The sequence below is a fragment of the Pipistrellus kuhlii genome, unplaced genomic scaffold (genome assembly GCF_014108245.1).
Source record: "Pipistrellus kuhlii isolate mPipKuh1 unplaced genomic scaffold, mPipKuh1.p scaffold_m20_p_8, whole genome shotgun sequence".
NCBI classification, from domain to species: Eukaryota; Metazoa; Chordata; class Mammalia; order Chiroptera; family Vespertilionidae; genus Pipistrellus; species Pipistrellus kuhlii.
The window spans coordinates 50034908-50049623 of record NW_023425584.1 but is presented as its reverse complement, the minus strand read 5'-3'; the positions used below and the strand labels follow the sequence as shown (position 1 = coordinate 50049623).

Sequence of the window (14716 nt, the reverse complement as noted above, 5' to 3'; positions counted from 1 at the left end):
TTTGGTGCACAGGGCAATGCTCAAACATTGTGCTAGCTGACCAGGGCTATACTGACTCATTTTATTTTTCAAAATAACCTTCTAACTTGGCACTATTATAACTCCAGTAAGCCCCTTGTAATCTGTGTACCATTCTTTCTATGTAATGTATTTTATATATTTCATGCAGGCATATGTTCCCCTTAAGTTCTGGTTTTACTCATCCTGGTAGAAATTTCTACATTTAACCCCTTTTTCACACAATCTTTTTGCTCACTCAGATTTTAGTCCATCCTCTTTTCAGGACCACCTATAAATTAATCCTCTAGCTTCAAGATTCTGTTTCTGGTTGTTGCTTCTAATTAACTAAATAGAATTTTATAGGTGCTTTCAAAAATATTTTATAGCTAATATTTACTTCATATAATAGTCTTTTAAAAATGCTTGTTATGGGCTGATTAAAGATACTTATTTAACAAAAACTAGACTTATTGAGAAATGACAGGTTTCTCCATTCACTTATATGTGTATGTTTAACCTGCATTGAAAATGTTTGTTTTTCCACCTACTGTCAGAACATAACAATCTGTTTTAATTTAAATAATACACATAATTTTGAATTCGCTTTCAAACTTGCTAATAGGACAACATTTTGAGGAGTGAAAGTGATAAAGGATGCTTACATTGGTGTTCTTGTTTTTCCTCCCCATGGACAGCCAGTAGGAGCTTTGAATCCAAAAAGAGCAGCGTTCTTTGCAGAGCGTTATGAATCATGGGAAGATGACCAAGTTCCAAAGTTCCACTATGGTACTCATTACTCAACTGCAAGTTTTGTTCTTGCATGGCTGCTAAGAATAGTAAGTTCAATTTGAATAATAAACCTTGAATAAGTAAATTCATGTTATAGAGACTATGCCGTGATTAAAAATCATCAGCATCTTTTTTGAATGATAATTATTTTCAGTGATTAAGGTTCTAGTTGTAAGTATCTCTGTATCCCACTTGGTATGTATTACTGTATAATAGAATTGCCTTAAAAATGTTTCACCTCTGTGTGAATTTTTCCCTTAAATTTGCCTCTTCAAATGATAGATATCTTAGCAAATTCTAGATTGTATCGTAGATTATATTCAAATGTTATTTTTTAAAATAAATAAAATTTAATTAACATAGACATATATTCATATATTTTGAAATTTCATTTGCCCCAAATGGAATAAGGTATATTTATAAGTTACACCAAGACTGCCTTGTATTGATAATATATTGGTTAAACAAGAAATGTTTCTGTAAAATTGAAAGGTGATTCATCTACTAGAAAGTAATTTCTTTGGGAAAGCATTAGCAGCACATCATTAATTAAAGCTTGTTAGAAGGGTACAGGCAGACATAAATCCTAGAAGTAATTTATAGTGCTTAGCTAATTTCAAGCAATTATCCACTAATATGTGTTTAAATGTTCTTTAACTAAGAGGAGGCTTTTAAATCTTCCAAACATTTTTCTTTTCTTAATCATAAATTAAATATTGAGCCATAACAATAAGAAAATTACATATTGGACAATTTCCTTGTACTATGAAGAAAATACCATCTAATTTATGTCTGAATGTTATTAATAAATTGTTCTTGGAAAGAAGAGTGTTTAAAATATGTTTCACATACCAAATTTTGGGAATAAGTCTTCAGAAAGAGAAGTAATTTGAGGACATTAATGTAATAATTTAGGTATACTTCCCATTCAATGCCTATTACTAGCTAATGTATATTACTCATTAGAATATTTAGTTGTAAATATTTATAAAACCACATATTTATGCCTAATGGATTTTTTCAATTGCTTATTTTTAGGAACCTTTCACAACATATTTTCTAAATTTGCAAGGTGGGAAATTTGATCATGCAGATCGAACTTTTTCATCCATTTCCAGAGCTTGGCGAAACAGCCAGCGTGATACATCTGATATTAAGGTACAGAAACATTTCATTTCACAATAATTTTCAGTGTGTCCCTTGTTGAATGAATGTGGGCAGTATTTCTCTTGCAGTACAGTCTTTTTACTGAAGATAAGCCTCAAAGAATGAGGTCTCGGTTAAGTGGCCAAGCACCACTGTATGGAATTTGTCTTTCTCTCTTTTGTGTCTTATTTCTGCCTCTGTATCTGTATGCATGTCTGTCTCTTGTCTCTTGTCTCTTTCTTTAGTTGTAGAATGGTTGTTTTCTTCCCCCTTGCAGTCTCTCTCTCTCTTTTAAAGGAAGTCTATTATGGATGTAATGCAGCTTGCTCAATGGAATTCCAAATTCAACAACAACAAAGAAGATATATAGTCAGAAATATATTATGAGGAAGATCTCAGACTTTTATTTTGTTTTATTTCAAAGATCCCTTATCTATTCTTTTTTAAAATATAAGTAATTCATTTTTGTTGATTTCAGAGAGGAAGAGAGAGACAGATAGAAACATTCAGTGATGAGAATCATTAATTGGCTGCTTCCTGCATGCCCCACCATGGGGATCAAGAGCCTGCAACCTGGGCATATGATCTGACCGGAAATCGAACCATGACTTCCTGGTTCATAGGTCGATGCTCAATCACTGGGCCATGCCAGCCAGCCCCCATGTCTCTATTCTTAAAAGAATTATCTTTGATCTGCTCTGGTTATAAATGCTTACCTGACCCTGTTTGGTATAGGATTGTACTATTATTGAGGAGAAATAAGAGTTCTCTTATCTATTTGTTCACTACTGTAAGAGATAAAAAAAAAAGAACTTTGCATAATTAGCTACTATAACCCTTCTCAGTCTTTTGCTTGTATGCTCAGAAGTACAGGATTTTATTTTCATAATACTAGTGTCTCAGTACAGTATCAATGTTACATGCTGTTGAATATAATGAGATATGTCTATGGTTGTGAAGCTCCTTATAGTCTCATAAAAATATAAGAATTATACATAGATTATTATACTATATGTGAAAAAATGATAAGTACCCTATGAGTTATATTGGGGTTCAAAGAGAAGTTACATTACTAATGTTTATGTTACTAAAGAGTACTTAAAAGTTCAATATAATTAATTGGGGGAGTGGACATGGGCATTTGACTGATCTGCCTGCTGGTCGAATGATAATTATATTTTACTTTTTAGATGTGGTACTTAACAGTCTGTAAAATGTATTCACATGCTTTGTCTTATTTAGAGTATATTATTGCTTATATCAAAGATATTTTACTAAAGATTTTGTTATATGCAGAAATAATCATAGATATTGGGATATCTGTATAATTTTCTTCTATCACTAAAAATGTAGTATGTAATACTCTTGCAATTATATATCATACTCTTTAAGAATAAACAGTAGATAATTTTAAAATGTACACCGAGTGGCCAGATTATTATGATCTCTGAATGCATAGTAATCTGACCACTCTGTGTGTGTATGTGTGTGTGTGTGTGTGTGTGTGTGTGTGTGTGTGTGTGTATGAATTCGTGCATGGGTTGGGTCCAGCTAGCCTGGCCAGGGGGAGGGGACATGGGCATTTGACTAACCTGCCTGCTGGTCGAACTTCTGGTCGAGGAAACAATTTGCATATTAGCCTTTTATTATATAGAATATACACTAAGTGGCCAGATTATTATGCACACAGAAATCATAATCTGGCCACCTCAGTGTATATTAGATAACAGTAAATGAGAATAATAGATTTAATAGTTATTTTTTAAAAATATACTTTTATTGATTTCAGAGAGGAAGGGAGAGGGAGAAAGAGATAGAAACATCAGTGATGAGATAGAATCAATGATCGGCCGCCCCCTGCAAGCCACTAACTGGGGACTGAGCCCGCAGAGGCATGTGCCCTTGACCGGAATCGAACTCAGATTCCTTCAGTCCATAGGCCAACGATCCATCCACTGAGCCAAACCAGTTAGGGCTAATAGTTGTTATTAAATTCCACTTCTAATCTCAAATTAATTACTCAACTCTTTTGAGAAGTAGTAGGGAGATATAAACACATAAAAATATTAATAAGTCTGACTTTTTGTTACTAGTTATAGAATTAAGAATTTTTAAAACATTTAAAAGTCTTATTTATTAAGCATCTAATAACCACATTTTTAATTCATACTTAGATTCAATGCTATTAGCGTAAACAAAAACAAAATCATGAATTTGAAAATAATTTTTTCCTGCTTTGTAACAAAGAGATAGAGGATATCTTCAACTGTCTCCCTCTCTCAGTGCTATATTTCTTGCTTAATTATTCATTGCATAGGAGGTGGCATATGACAGATACTTGTAGTTATTATCTCTTTTCCCAAATCTCAGTCTTTTTTCTCAAAATTCTTTAATTAGCACAGCACATGGTTCCATTTTTTCAAACAGTTCTCTTAACCCCACCTGTAAAAATAATAAATAAACCTATGCAAAACAGCTACAACATTAAAAAAAAAAAAAGCACACATTACCTTCTTTACTTTTCTCCTTATTTTGCTCTTTATTTTTGTTCATTCACAAATAATAAGAATTTACATTCATCTTGTTTTTGAGTGAACCATCAGACTTGAATAAAACAGACCACTGAATAGACTCTTAGTTCTTGCTACTGTGCTACTGCCTTTCTAGCTTTCGAGCAGTATTTATATAGGGCATCTATATGAAAAATTGGAGAACATGGGAAAAGTTGAATTTAAAATTCTAAGTGTCAGGTTAATTGGATCTTGGTTGGAAATATAGCTTTATTTTAACTACTATTTCATTGTGTCAAGAGGCACAAACATTTTCTTTATGACTAACTTTACTGAAACTTACTTGCCCTCTTAACCAATATGAATATTCTCCTTTTTTTTTTTTACCATAAAATATCTGTAGGTTAAATAGCATATTATTGATAAATTACCCCATTTTCTATATTGATAACCAGTGAATTTGGGACCTACAGCTTATGTTTACATAGGCTATTTAAAGAAACTCCTTTCAGTTGATCTTTCTAAAACTAAAGAGGGATATAATCATGCCTTTCATTTTTATCTCGCCTCTGTAGAAGTGTTATATTTTAACATGTTAGGAAGCATGTTTAAATTATTATAATATAGTGTGTAAGAATAAATGTGTAAGAAAGCACATTTAAATCACTCTAACCGTGAAAACATTTTATTGAGATATAATGTATTTCAGATGGAATTATATTAATTATAGTCTGATCTTTATTTTTATTGTCTTGGACTTTCTAGAAACAGAAAAATGTTACACGATTGAGAGGGGATAGTGAAATATGAGAGTGGGTGGTGGAAATCAATTTATTGAGTGGATTCTAAATCATTATCTTAATTGATTAACATAATATATGTTCTTATGGTATTTTAAAATATGAAATTTTTGAACAGAAGATTTATTTAAATTAATTTTTTAAGAAAATAATAATATAACATTTCTAATGCTTACTTTGTTTTGTTAATCCTTACCAGAGGATATTTTTCCATTGATTTTTAGAGACAGTGAAAGGGAAGGAGGAGGAAGGAGAGAGAGAATGAGGGAAAGAGAACAGGAGAAATATCAATGTCAGAGAGGTACCTCTTATATGTGGGTTACCTCTTATATGTGCCCTAGACCAGGGTTGGGGATCGAACCTGCAAGGTACGTGCCCTTGACTAGGAATCGAGTCTATGTTCCTTTAGTACATGGGCTAATGCTCTAACCACTGAGAAAGACAGCCAGGGCAACTTTTTTTTTTTTTCCCTAAAGGGGGAAAATGGCACTTTAATAACTTAGAATCCCTGTTTTTTTGCATCCTGCTAATACTGAATAATTTTTTCTAAAAACTAAAGTTTATTCCTATGAAGTAAAAGTAAAAATATGAATTCTTTTTATTTCAGAGAAGAAAGAGACCTTACTAGATTTAATTAAAAGCAGTCTTTTATTTTTAGCATGATTTACTGTTTAAAATTTTGGGGGTCATCTGTATTTTTTGTGCATTCTTTGTGGTTCCATTTAAGATATGACTCTCAATGGTGCTTTTTATTCTGCTTGGTAAACAGTTGAGAAGCGTTGCTCAGTTCTCTAAGTAGGCTTACTCCACTCTCCAAAAAACATGTGAAATTTTAATAATCAATTTAACATGATATATCCAAAGTACTATTATCTCAACATATAACCAGTGTGAAATTAATTATTAATTAGCTACTTTGCATTCCTTTTTCCCACTGTCTTTGAGATCAGGTGTATATTTTATATTTATATTTATATTTAAATATAACCACATTTCAAATATTTACTATCCACTTGCAGCTGGTGGCTGCTATATTGGGCAGCACAGACTTGGGGCATTGTTTCAGAATCACACCAAAGAATCACTTTTTTGCTTATGGAAAGATGGATTCCTTCATCCTTTTGCATAACAATTTTCCTGATGTTGTATTTCATCTAAATATAAACTGACAGGTAGTAGATATATTAGGTAGTCTTGAGGACTGGTGTAGACAGTGCTAAAATTGGTTGGAGAATCATCACCATGATAAATAATAATTTTTAATTCCAAGCAGACTCTCTGTTTTAAGTCTTAAAAATTCACTTAACTTTAGAAACTGAGGTGCAGAATAGATTACTATCTTCAGCCTGAACCATTATGACTAAATTTTATAGAACAAATCATAGATTCTTAAAGCTTGAATGGATTTCACAACACAATCACATCTAAATGTTAGGCAAATTTCTAAGCTTTTCTAGGCAGAATTCTCACTTCAGGTACCTTTAGTGTCAATAAATTAAATCTAATGATTAAATACAAACGGACTTACTGCCGTTTAAACCCTTTTTCATCTCTCCTGTGGAATGATTAACAGTCAGGCTTGGAGAGTGGAAGGAGTCATAACTGTCACCAAGGTTCATTATTTTTGAAAGGGGGCAGTAATAAATGCATCTAAAGGGGAGATTGTTGGAGACTCGTATTTCTCCAGAAGCTAAGATATTAGTACAATAATTTATTACTAAAATAACCTTTGCTAAAAATAAAATTAGAGTGAAAAGTTTGACAGAATCTTGAGATAGCATTTAATATTTAAATTATCATTTTAATTTTGTTTATACACTATCAGGCCCTGGTTGATACTGCACCAAATAAAACATAGTCATTGCCTTGGATGAACATTTGCACGAGCGCAGATGATATTAAAACTGTCTCAGTTTTTCAGTGTAGTAAGGACTCTGTAGGCTCATAGGTACAGCATCTGAAACCAAGAGGAGGGGGGTGAAAGGTGAAAATTGAGCTTTCAGTAGTTTGGTAAGGAGGTTACTTCATCCTGAGGGCAGGAGGGAGACATTGGACTGATAGAAGCAGAGGAAGTATGAATTGAGAGATCACTGTGATTGGTGTGTGATTGGTGTGTGAATTATACTGTGAGCAAGAGTGGAAACAGTCTAAAAGCTGTTAAAAGAATTAGACCAAAGGCAGTGGAAGCTTAAACTCAGTAGTGATAATAGTACTAGAGAAATGTGTGTGAATTTAAGACATATTTAGAAGGTTAGAATTGTTAGGATTTGGAGACTGATTTGTCTTTCCAGATGAGAGAGACAGGGAAATTTAATTTGACCTGGGCATGTGTGTAGAGACACAGAAGAAGAGCAAGTTTTGTTAGGGCACAGGTATCTAGCTTCCTGTCTTCATGGAGAAAACTTCCTATGACAGATGAATTAAAAGCCTCCAAACACATTTAGTTAAGCCAGCATTTATTTTTTAATTTTTTTAAAATATATTTTATTGATTTTGTACAGAGAGGAAGGGAGGGAGATAGAGAGTTGGAAACATCGATGAGAGAGAGTCATCAATCAGCTGCCTCTTGCACACCCCCCACTGGGGATATGCCCGCAACCAACGTACATGCCCTTGACCGGAATCGAACCCGGGACCCTTCAGTCCCCAAGCCAACGCTCTATCCATTGAGCCAAATCAGTCTTGGCTAAGCCAGCATTTATTGATTATTTATCATATGCAGTATATAGATAGTAGAGAGCACTTGGGGTTAAAAAGTTAAGATAAACATATTTCTTTACTTCATATATCTCCGGGTGAGAAAGACAGGTATACGTAAAACTATTTTCAATATAAGTTAGGCAGTGATCAATGCTATAAATAGATAAGAACAAAATGAAATTAATTCTGACTGGGGAGATGACTTCATAGGACATGTGATATTGAGTTCTATTTTAAAGGATGCAAGGGAGTTTTAACAAACCTCCTAAATTTATGTCTTTACTTTGGACATTTCTTCTGATATTTGACTCCCTCCTTGACATCTTTATTTCAACATATAAAATGTATCTCAGACTTAACACATTAAAAGCAAATTCCTGATCTTTAGTCCTTCAAACCTGCTCTCCTCACAGTCCTCCCATCTTAGTAAATGGTTTTCCAGATGAGAGTAAAAGCTAGAGTCCTTACCAGGTAAGACCCTATACTGCCTCCTCTCCCCTCTTAATCCTTTTACCTGTTGGTCTCTCATACTGTTTGCCCCTTCCTCATTCAGGCCTAGCTCAACAGGACCTCTGTGGTATTCTTTAGATACACCTTGGGGCCCTTGCTTTTACTTTTACTTTCACTTGAAGAATTCCTCCAGAAATTCTTATGGATTTATTTCTTCACACCTTTTAAGATTTTGCTCCAATGTCACCTTTGAGCAAAGGCCTTGTTTGTCATCTCTACTCGAAGTTACATTTATCTATGACTCACCTCGGGCACATTTACTCACTTCCTCATTTGATTTTTCTTCATATCACTTGCCATCTCACATACATATATTTATTTGTTTGTTTGTTTATTATGTCTTACGCTATTGGAACATTAGCTCCACCAAGCAAAAATTCTGAACTGTTCTGCTCATTAGTTTTTTTCTAAAGCTTAAAATAGTTCCTGGAACATCGTAGGTACTAAATTAAATGTTTATTAAATGGATGTTTTGATGAAGTGTAGAAGAATATTTTAAGCAAGAAAAGGGATATTAATAAAATTAGGGTAACTGCTTTACACCTTGGGGAATGCTTTATTGGTCTGCTGATTGGTCTTATGTACTCTGATATGTAGAAAACATAAAACACATACTGAAAGACAGTTGTGGTTTAATTTGAGGACTTGGTAATATTCTAAAGATATTTAGCTTAATCTATAGGCTAGTTCAGCAAAATTTTTCTGTAAACATACAGATATTGACTTTTCTGATTTGAAGTCTATGCAGTTTCCCACTGTAGACACAGACAATGTATAAACAAATGAGTTCCAATAAAATTTTATTTGTAAAAATAGGTGGCAGGTCACTTTGGGCCCTTGGGCTGTCATTTACTATCCTCTGCTGGTAACTGGCTCTGGTATAAAAGAAAGCACTGTGGCCAAAGTGCGGAAAGTAGGTCCAGGGATTGGGGAAAGAGGATGAGAGCTTGAGGCTGAGAGAAATGTCAGGAGGCCATTGCAGTCAGGTAAAAGGAAAGATGTTAGAAAACATTGCGACGAATCATGAGAATTCTCGTGTTTTCATATTACACAGTGTTTCACAAAGTATCAAACTTTAAAAAATATTAGCTTTTAAGAACATGTAATAAATAACTTCAAAATGCAATTGGGTTTTAATTTTAAGGCGTGCTTTTAACATTTATGTAAAAACGGTTTTTATACTCATTTAATAGAAACTTATCTGGCCACTGGGTAAAGTTAGCAATAAAACTACTGGTCCTCAATCTGTTAAATTCAACTAGCTAACAGGATGAATTCAAGGGACAGGTTAAAAATAATTCTCCAGGACATGGCATTTGGTTGACTTCCCACTACTTTATTGAAACCAGTCTTGTCAGAGTCATTGATGATGTACAATTTCCCCGTTGTCCAGTGTGCACTGTCAGTTCTCATCTCCCTGATCTGTCAGCATTACTGACACAATTAATTGATCCATTTTTTCTTTAGCAGTTGTTTCACTTCGTTTCTTAAATAAGGATCCATTCTCTCCTAACTACCTTTAAAAAATAGATATTTTTTTATTGATTTCAGACAAAAAGGAAAAGATAGAAGCATCAATGATGAGAGAAAAATTATTGATCTGCTACCCCCTGCACGCCCCCTTACTGAGGGTCAAGCCTATAACCTGGGCATGTACCTTTCACTGGAATCAAAACCAGGACCTTTCAGTTCACATGCTGATGCCCTTCCACTGAGCCAAACCAGTGAGGGATCCTAGCTACCCTTTTATTTATTTTCTAAGTCTACTGGATTATCTTTTTTTCAGACCCTAAATAACTAGAGAACCTTAGGGCTTTGAATCTCTTCTATATGAACCCTGGCTCCCTAGAGATTGTCCCTTATCTCATGGCTCTTCCTGAAATCTAGATTTATACATCTAGCTTGGGTATTTTTTTTTAATGCCCTCTCTTCCCTCAGTGTTTGCCATCTCACTAAAAGACAATACCATTCACTGAGTTTGTTCAGACCTTTAGAAAGCTTAGAGTCTTTGGTTTCTTCCTTTCATTCACACACCACTGCCTAGCTTCTCACCCTTCAGAATGTATGCAGAATCGGACCAGTTATCACCACATCCATCCCTAGGGCTGTTTCCCATATGGTGATTTCTCCATAAGGCATAACAAGAATAATCTTATTGCTTTATAAATCAGGTCATATTCCTCTGGTAAATCTCCTATGATGGCTCATCTGATGGAACCTAACTCAGGTTCTTTTTTTTCTTTTTTTAATATATTTTATTGATTTTTTACAGAGAGGAAGATAGAGGGATAGAGAGTTAGAAACATTGATGAGAGTCATCGACCAGCTGCCTCCTACACACCCCCTACTGGGGATGTACCCACAACCAAGGTACATGTCCTTGACCAGAATCGAACTCAGGACCTTTCTGTCCACAGGCTGACGCTTTATCCATTGTGCCAAACAGGTTTCTGCCTAACTCAGGTACTTACTATAGCCTTGAGGTCCATGTATCTGGTTGCCTCTCACATTCTTCCTCTACTGCAGCCTCTTGCCTTTGTTGTTGTTCCTCTTCAAAAGTGCCATGTGCACTCCTGTTTGAGTGGCATTGAATAGAATGTTCTCTATGCTTGAACCACTTTTCCTAGATGTCACCTCCCCAGAGTGGACTTACACTAAACTCCCTCTCTAAAATCATTCCCTGTCCCCTTACCTTGTTTTATTGTTTACACAGTACTTTCACTCTTTGACATGATACACATGTAATGGTTTATTTATTTCATGTCTCCATCACTAAGGGTTTATGGAAGTGAAGACGTTTTAATTTTATCCACTTTATAACCTCGGCATTTAGAACATGCCTTGCAGTTAGTTATAAATCAGCAAACATTGGTTTAATGAAATGAAAGAAGGAGTAGTTTTAAAGTTGTCCAAAGAAGTGAAGTCGGTGACAGAGCCTGGGGAAAAGAGAGAGGGCACTAGAGGAAAAAGAAGAGCATGGCCACCCTGGTCAGAAGGGCACAGCAAACCCACGTGACTGTGTGCTCCACAGGGAATGGGCTTCTGACAGCCCATCTTTCAGGAAAGGCTTTTCTGGCCATAAGAAAACTGAACGCTCACTGTCATCTGCTGACACAGAAAGACAGAGTTTTTACTGTTACCAATTTACGAAAGAATTCCATGTGGATATCTTGTCACTGGCCATATCTTAGATATTCAATTTAAAAAATATATTTTATTGATATTTAACAGAGAGTAAGAGAGAGGGATAGAAAGCTAGAAACATTGATGAGAGAGAAACATTGACCAGCTGCCTCCTGCACACCCCCTATCGGGGATGTACCCCCAACCAATGACCAGAATCGAACCTGGGACCCTTTAGTCCGCAGACCTATCCACTGAGCCAAACTGGATTTGGCATTAGATATTCAATTTAAAAACCTATCTTAAAATTCATTTTGGATTGTTAGTGATGAATATAAAATTTATATTAAGTTATGAAATTGGTAAGCTCAGTACAGCATATTTAATACTTATAATTAAGTAAATGGAATGCAATTAAACCCTAAGTTTTTACTAAATATTTTTAAATAAAAGCCCATCAGTAATATTATGATAATTAGTTTTAGCTTTAAAAACCAACCCTTAAAAGTTTTAAGTGCCCATGTGTTTATTAAGGACTACAAAATGGATATGATCATAGAATAGTTTTATTTGTGTCTTGTGAGATTTGTAAAACATGAGACCTTTGACTTGCCCTCTTCTACCTCCAAAATCCCAGGGGTCTATAATTTGAGTTAGCTTCCTTATCCCCTATGAGTACACTGCCTACCATAATATATTCCGTGGACGCTGATAGCATCAGCATTATAGCCATCTTTAAGAAAGTGTTTAGCTACAGTTAAAGGTAATTGCTGGAAATACATTTCTTAATGCATTTGTTTAAAAATATATATATACCTTAAACTTTGATGATTGGGTAATTTAATTTTCTTAGTTTTTATCATTTATTCTTCCTGTTCTTCAGACATGCTAAAGGAAACTAAAATTAAACTCATTCTTTGCCATATATCCCTTGGACACTTCTGGCTCATGTACTCCCTTTCTTCTGCCTCCTCCCGCCCTCTCTTTCCCCTCTTTTCTTTCTCTCTATTGTTTATTTTTATTTTTCTTCCCCCAAGTTTCTATTTTTCCATCCTTCTCTCTCCCTTTTACACATCCACTTTAGAGTGTGCTCTAGCAGTCTCAGCTCTCTCTCAGCAAATGTAAAACACTTATCTTATACTTATACTAACAACTGTTGATCTGTTCATCCTTTTTTTTTTTTTTTTTATACATCACGGATGCCTCACTAGCAGATTTGTTAATTTAACCACATCTCTTTAATCTTTTTCTTTTTCATGTATCAGAAGGTTAAATGATGTACTCATGTGCACTAAGTCCTCACTTAAAGGTGACTTTAAGCTAAATATATAACAAACAAATTTTGCCATAGGCTAATTGATATAAACAACAGTTAAACTCCTATGGTATCTCATCAACCAAAAAAACATTATCCAAGGACCTGCAGTACTATTTTTTTTAACATTGAACTTTGTGCATTTATGTCTACAATGAGTTATTTTGTTTTTGTTCTTTGATAAAGATTACTTAAAACTTTTTATGCTAGGCAGGAAAAAAATCTTTAAGGCACTTAGAAAATGTTCCTGTCATCCTGAATTATAAAAGTGTACACACATCAGCTTTGATTCGTTTTTTTGACTGGTGATCAGAATATACTTTTGTTCAATTAAAAATTTAGACTGTTCATTAATGTGTTCATAGACACTTAATATTAACTCTTCTCACCTGCACTCATAGTAATATGTATATATTTTACAACCGTTTCAGAAAGAATTTAAGGTGGGCATTTAATTTATGTCTTCTCTTCCGGCAGCTACAGCATACCTGATGTTTGCATTATTAATGATTATTCTCTCTTCCCAAGTTACAATTTCCTTGACCATAGGGGCCTGGAATAGCAAAAGGCTGAGTGAAAATGTCCAGCCAAATATGGAAGTGAAAAATGTGTTGAAAGCAGGAGAGAACTATAAAATATTGAGAGTATTCATCATAAAGTGAGACATGTTAAGCCATACTGTCTTTGCTAATAAAAAATAATAAATGTGTTTTTAATGTGATAGTTATTTAGTAGCAATTATGTAGTCTCAAATATTTTTGTGCACACATTAATTTTTACAAGTAAATTTTATTAAATGCCTGTAGAATGACATTAAATGCTTTTATGAATGAGCATAATTCAGTAAATGTCCTTTTGGCTTTAAGAATCAGGCAAGTTGAGTCTGTAATGTGAGGTTCTTATCAGAGGTCACATTAATGATGCTAATAATAGTAGTAAGATCTTATGTGCATGTAGTTTTCTGTATTATCTCATATTAACCTCACAATAACCTTGTGTTTTAGAAGTAGGCATTGAGGGGAGTTAGGGTCAGGAAAAATTGAATTAATTTAAGGGCATGTGACCAGTAATTTGAGTAGACAAGACTCAAACCCAATTATTGTCTTCACTATATTAGATTGAGATAGATTATCTATTATCTATTGGTTAGTAATTTATGATTTTTCTTTAATTTAATGCATTAAAAATGACAGTTTCTAATATCTGAAACCACATGGTACTTACAGGATCCTTCTAGAAGTGTTATGGATTATTTTTCCTTCTCCAATTTTAAAAATTGTTATGTTTCTTTTACTAAACACACACACAAAAACCCCCCATGTTATTTTATCTGCTAAATAAGGAGAAACTAAATGTAAATATTAATTTGAAAACTTTCAGATATGCAGTTTATTTAAGATGACTTATAGGTACAATTCATTTCTAAGTTTTTAAAAAGGTTTTTTATTTGTGGGCTAACAAAATACTTGAAAGTTAAAATGTATCAGAGCATATGCATTATTTTTTTAATATTGCTCATTCACCTTTTTTTGTTTAATGTTTTTCTTTGATAAAATATATCCTTTTCCAATTGTGAAAATCTAAAAATTTTGCTTTCACATTTTTATTACTATCACTGTCCCAAAAGCAGTGTATATTGAATTAGTTACCTTGCAATCATGCTGATATTTGAATTGTCAGGATTTCATAGTTTAGTAAGAATAAAATAAAAATTTAATTTTAGCTGTGATATAGCATCTTTATTTTGATTTTGATTTTGATTTATTATTTCTTCAGGTTAGTAGATTATATTTGTTACAGGTACCTAGGCATTATTGAAGTAA

At 33.8% G+C, this 14716-nt stretch overlaps 1 protein-coding gene across 6 annotated transcripts in view; it reads left to right on the top strand.

Moving 5' to 3' along the window:
- The window catches only part of LRBA (LPS responsive beige-like anchor protein), a 518726-nt gene that overhangs the window by 381270 nt on the left and 122740 nt on the right, over positions 1-14716 (top strand). For all 6 annotated transcript variants that reach the window (XM_036424850.2, XM_036424848.2, XM_036424851.2 and 3 more), the window contains 2 exons: positions 696-836; positions 1828-1947. In XM_036424850.2, the coding sequence (XP_036280743.1) occupies positions 696-836; positions 1828-1947 (261 nt within the window). The remainder of the gene's footprint in view (positions 1-695; positions 837-1827; positions 1948-14716) is intronic.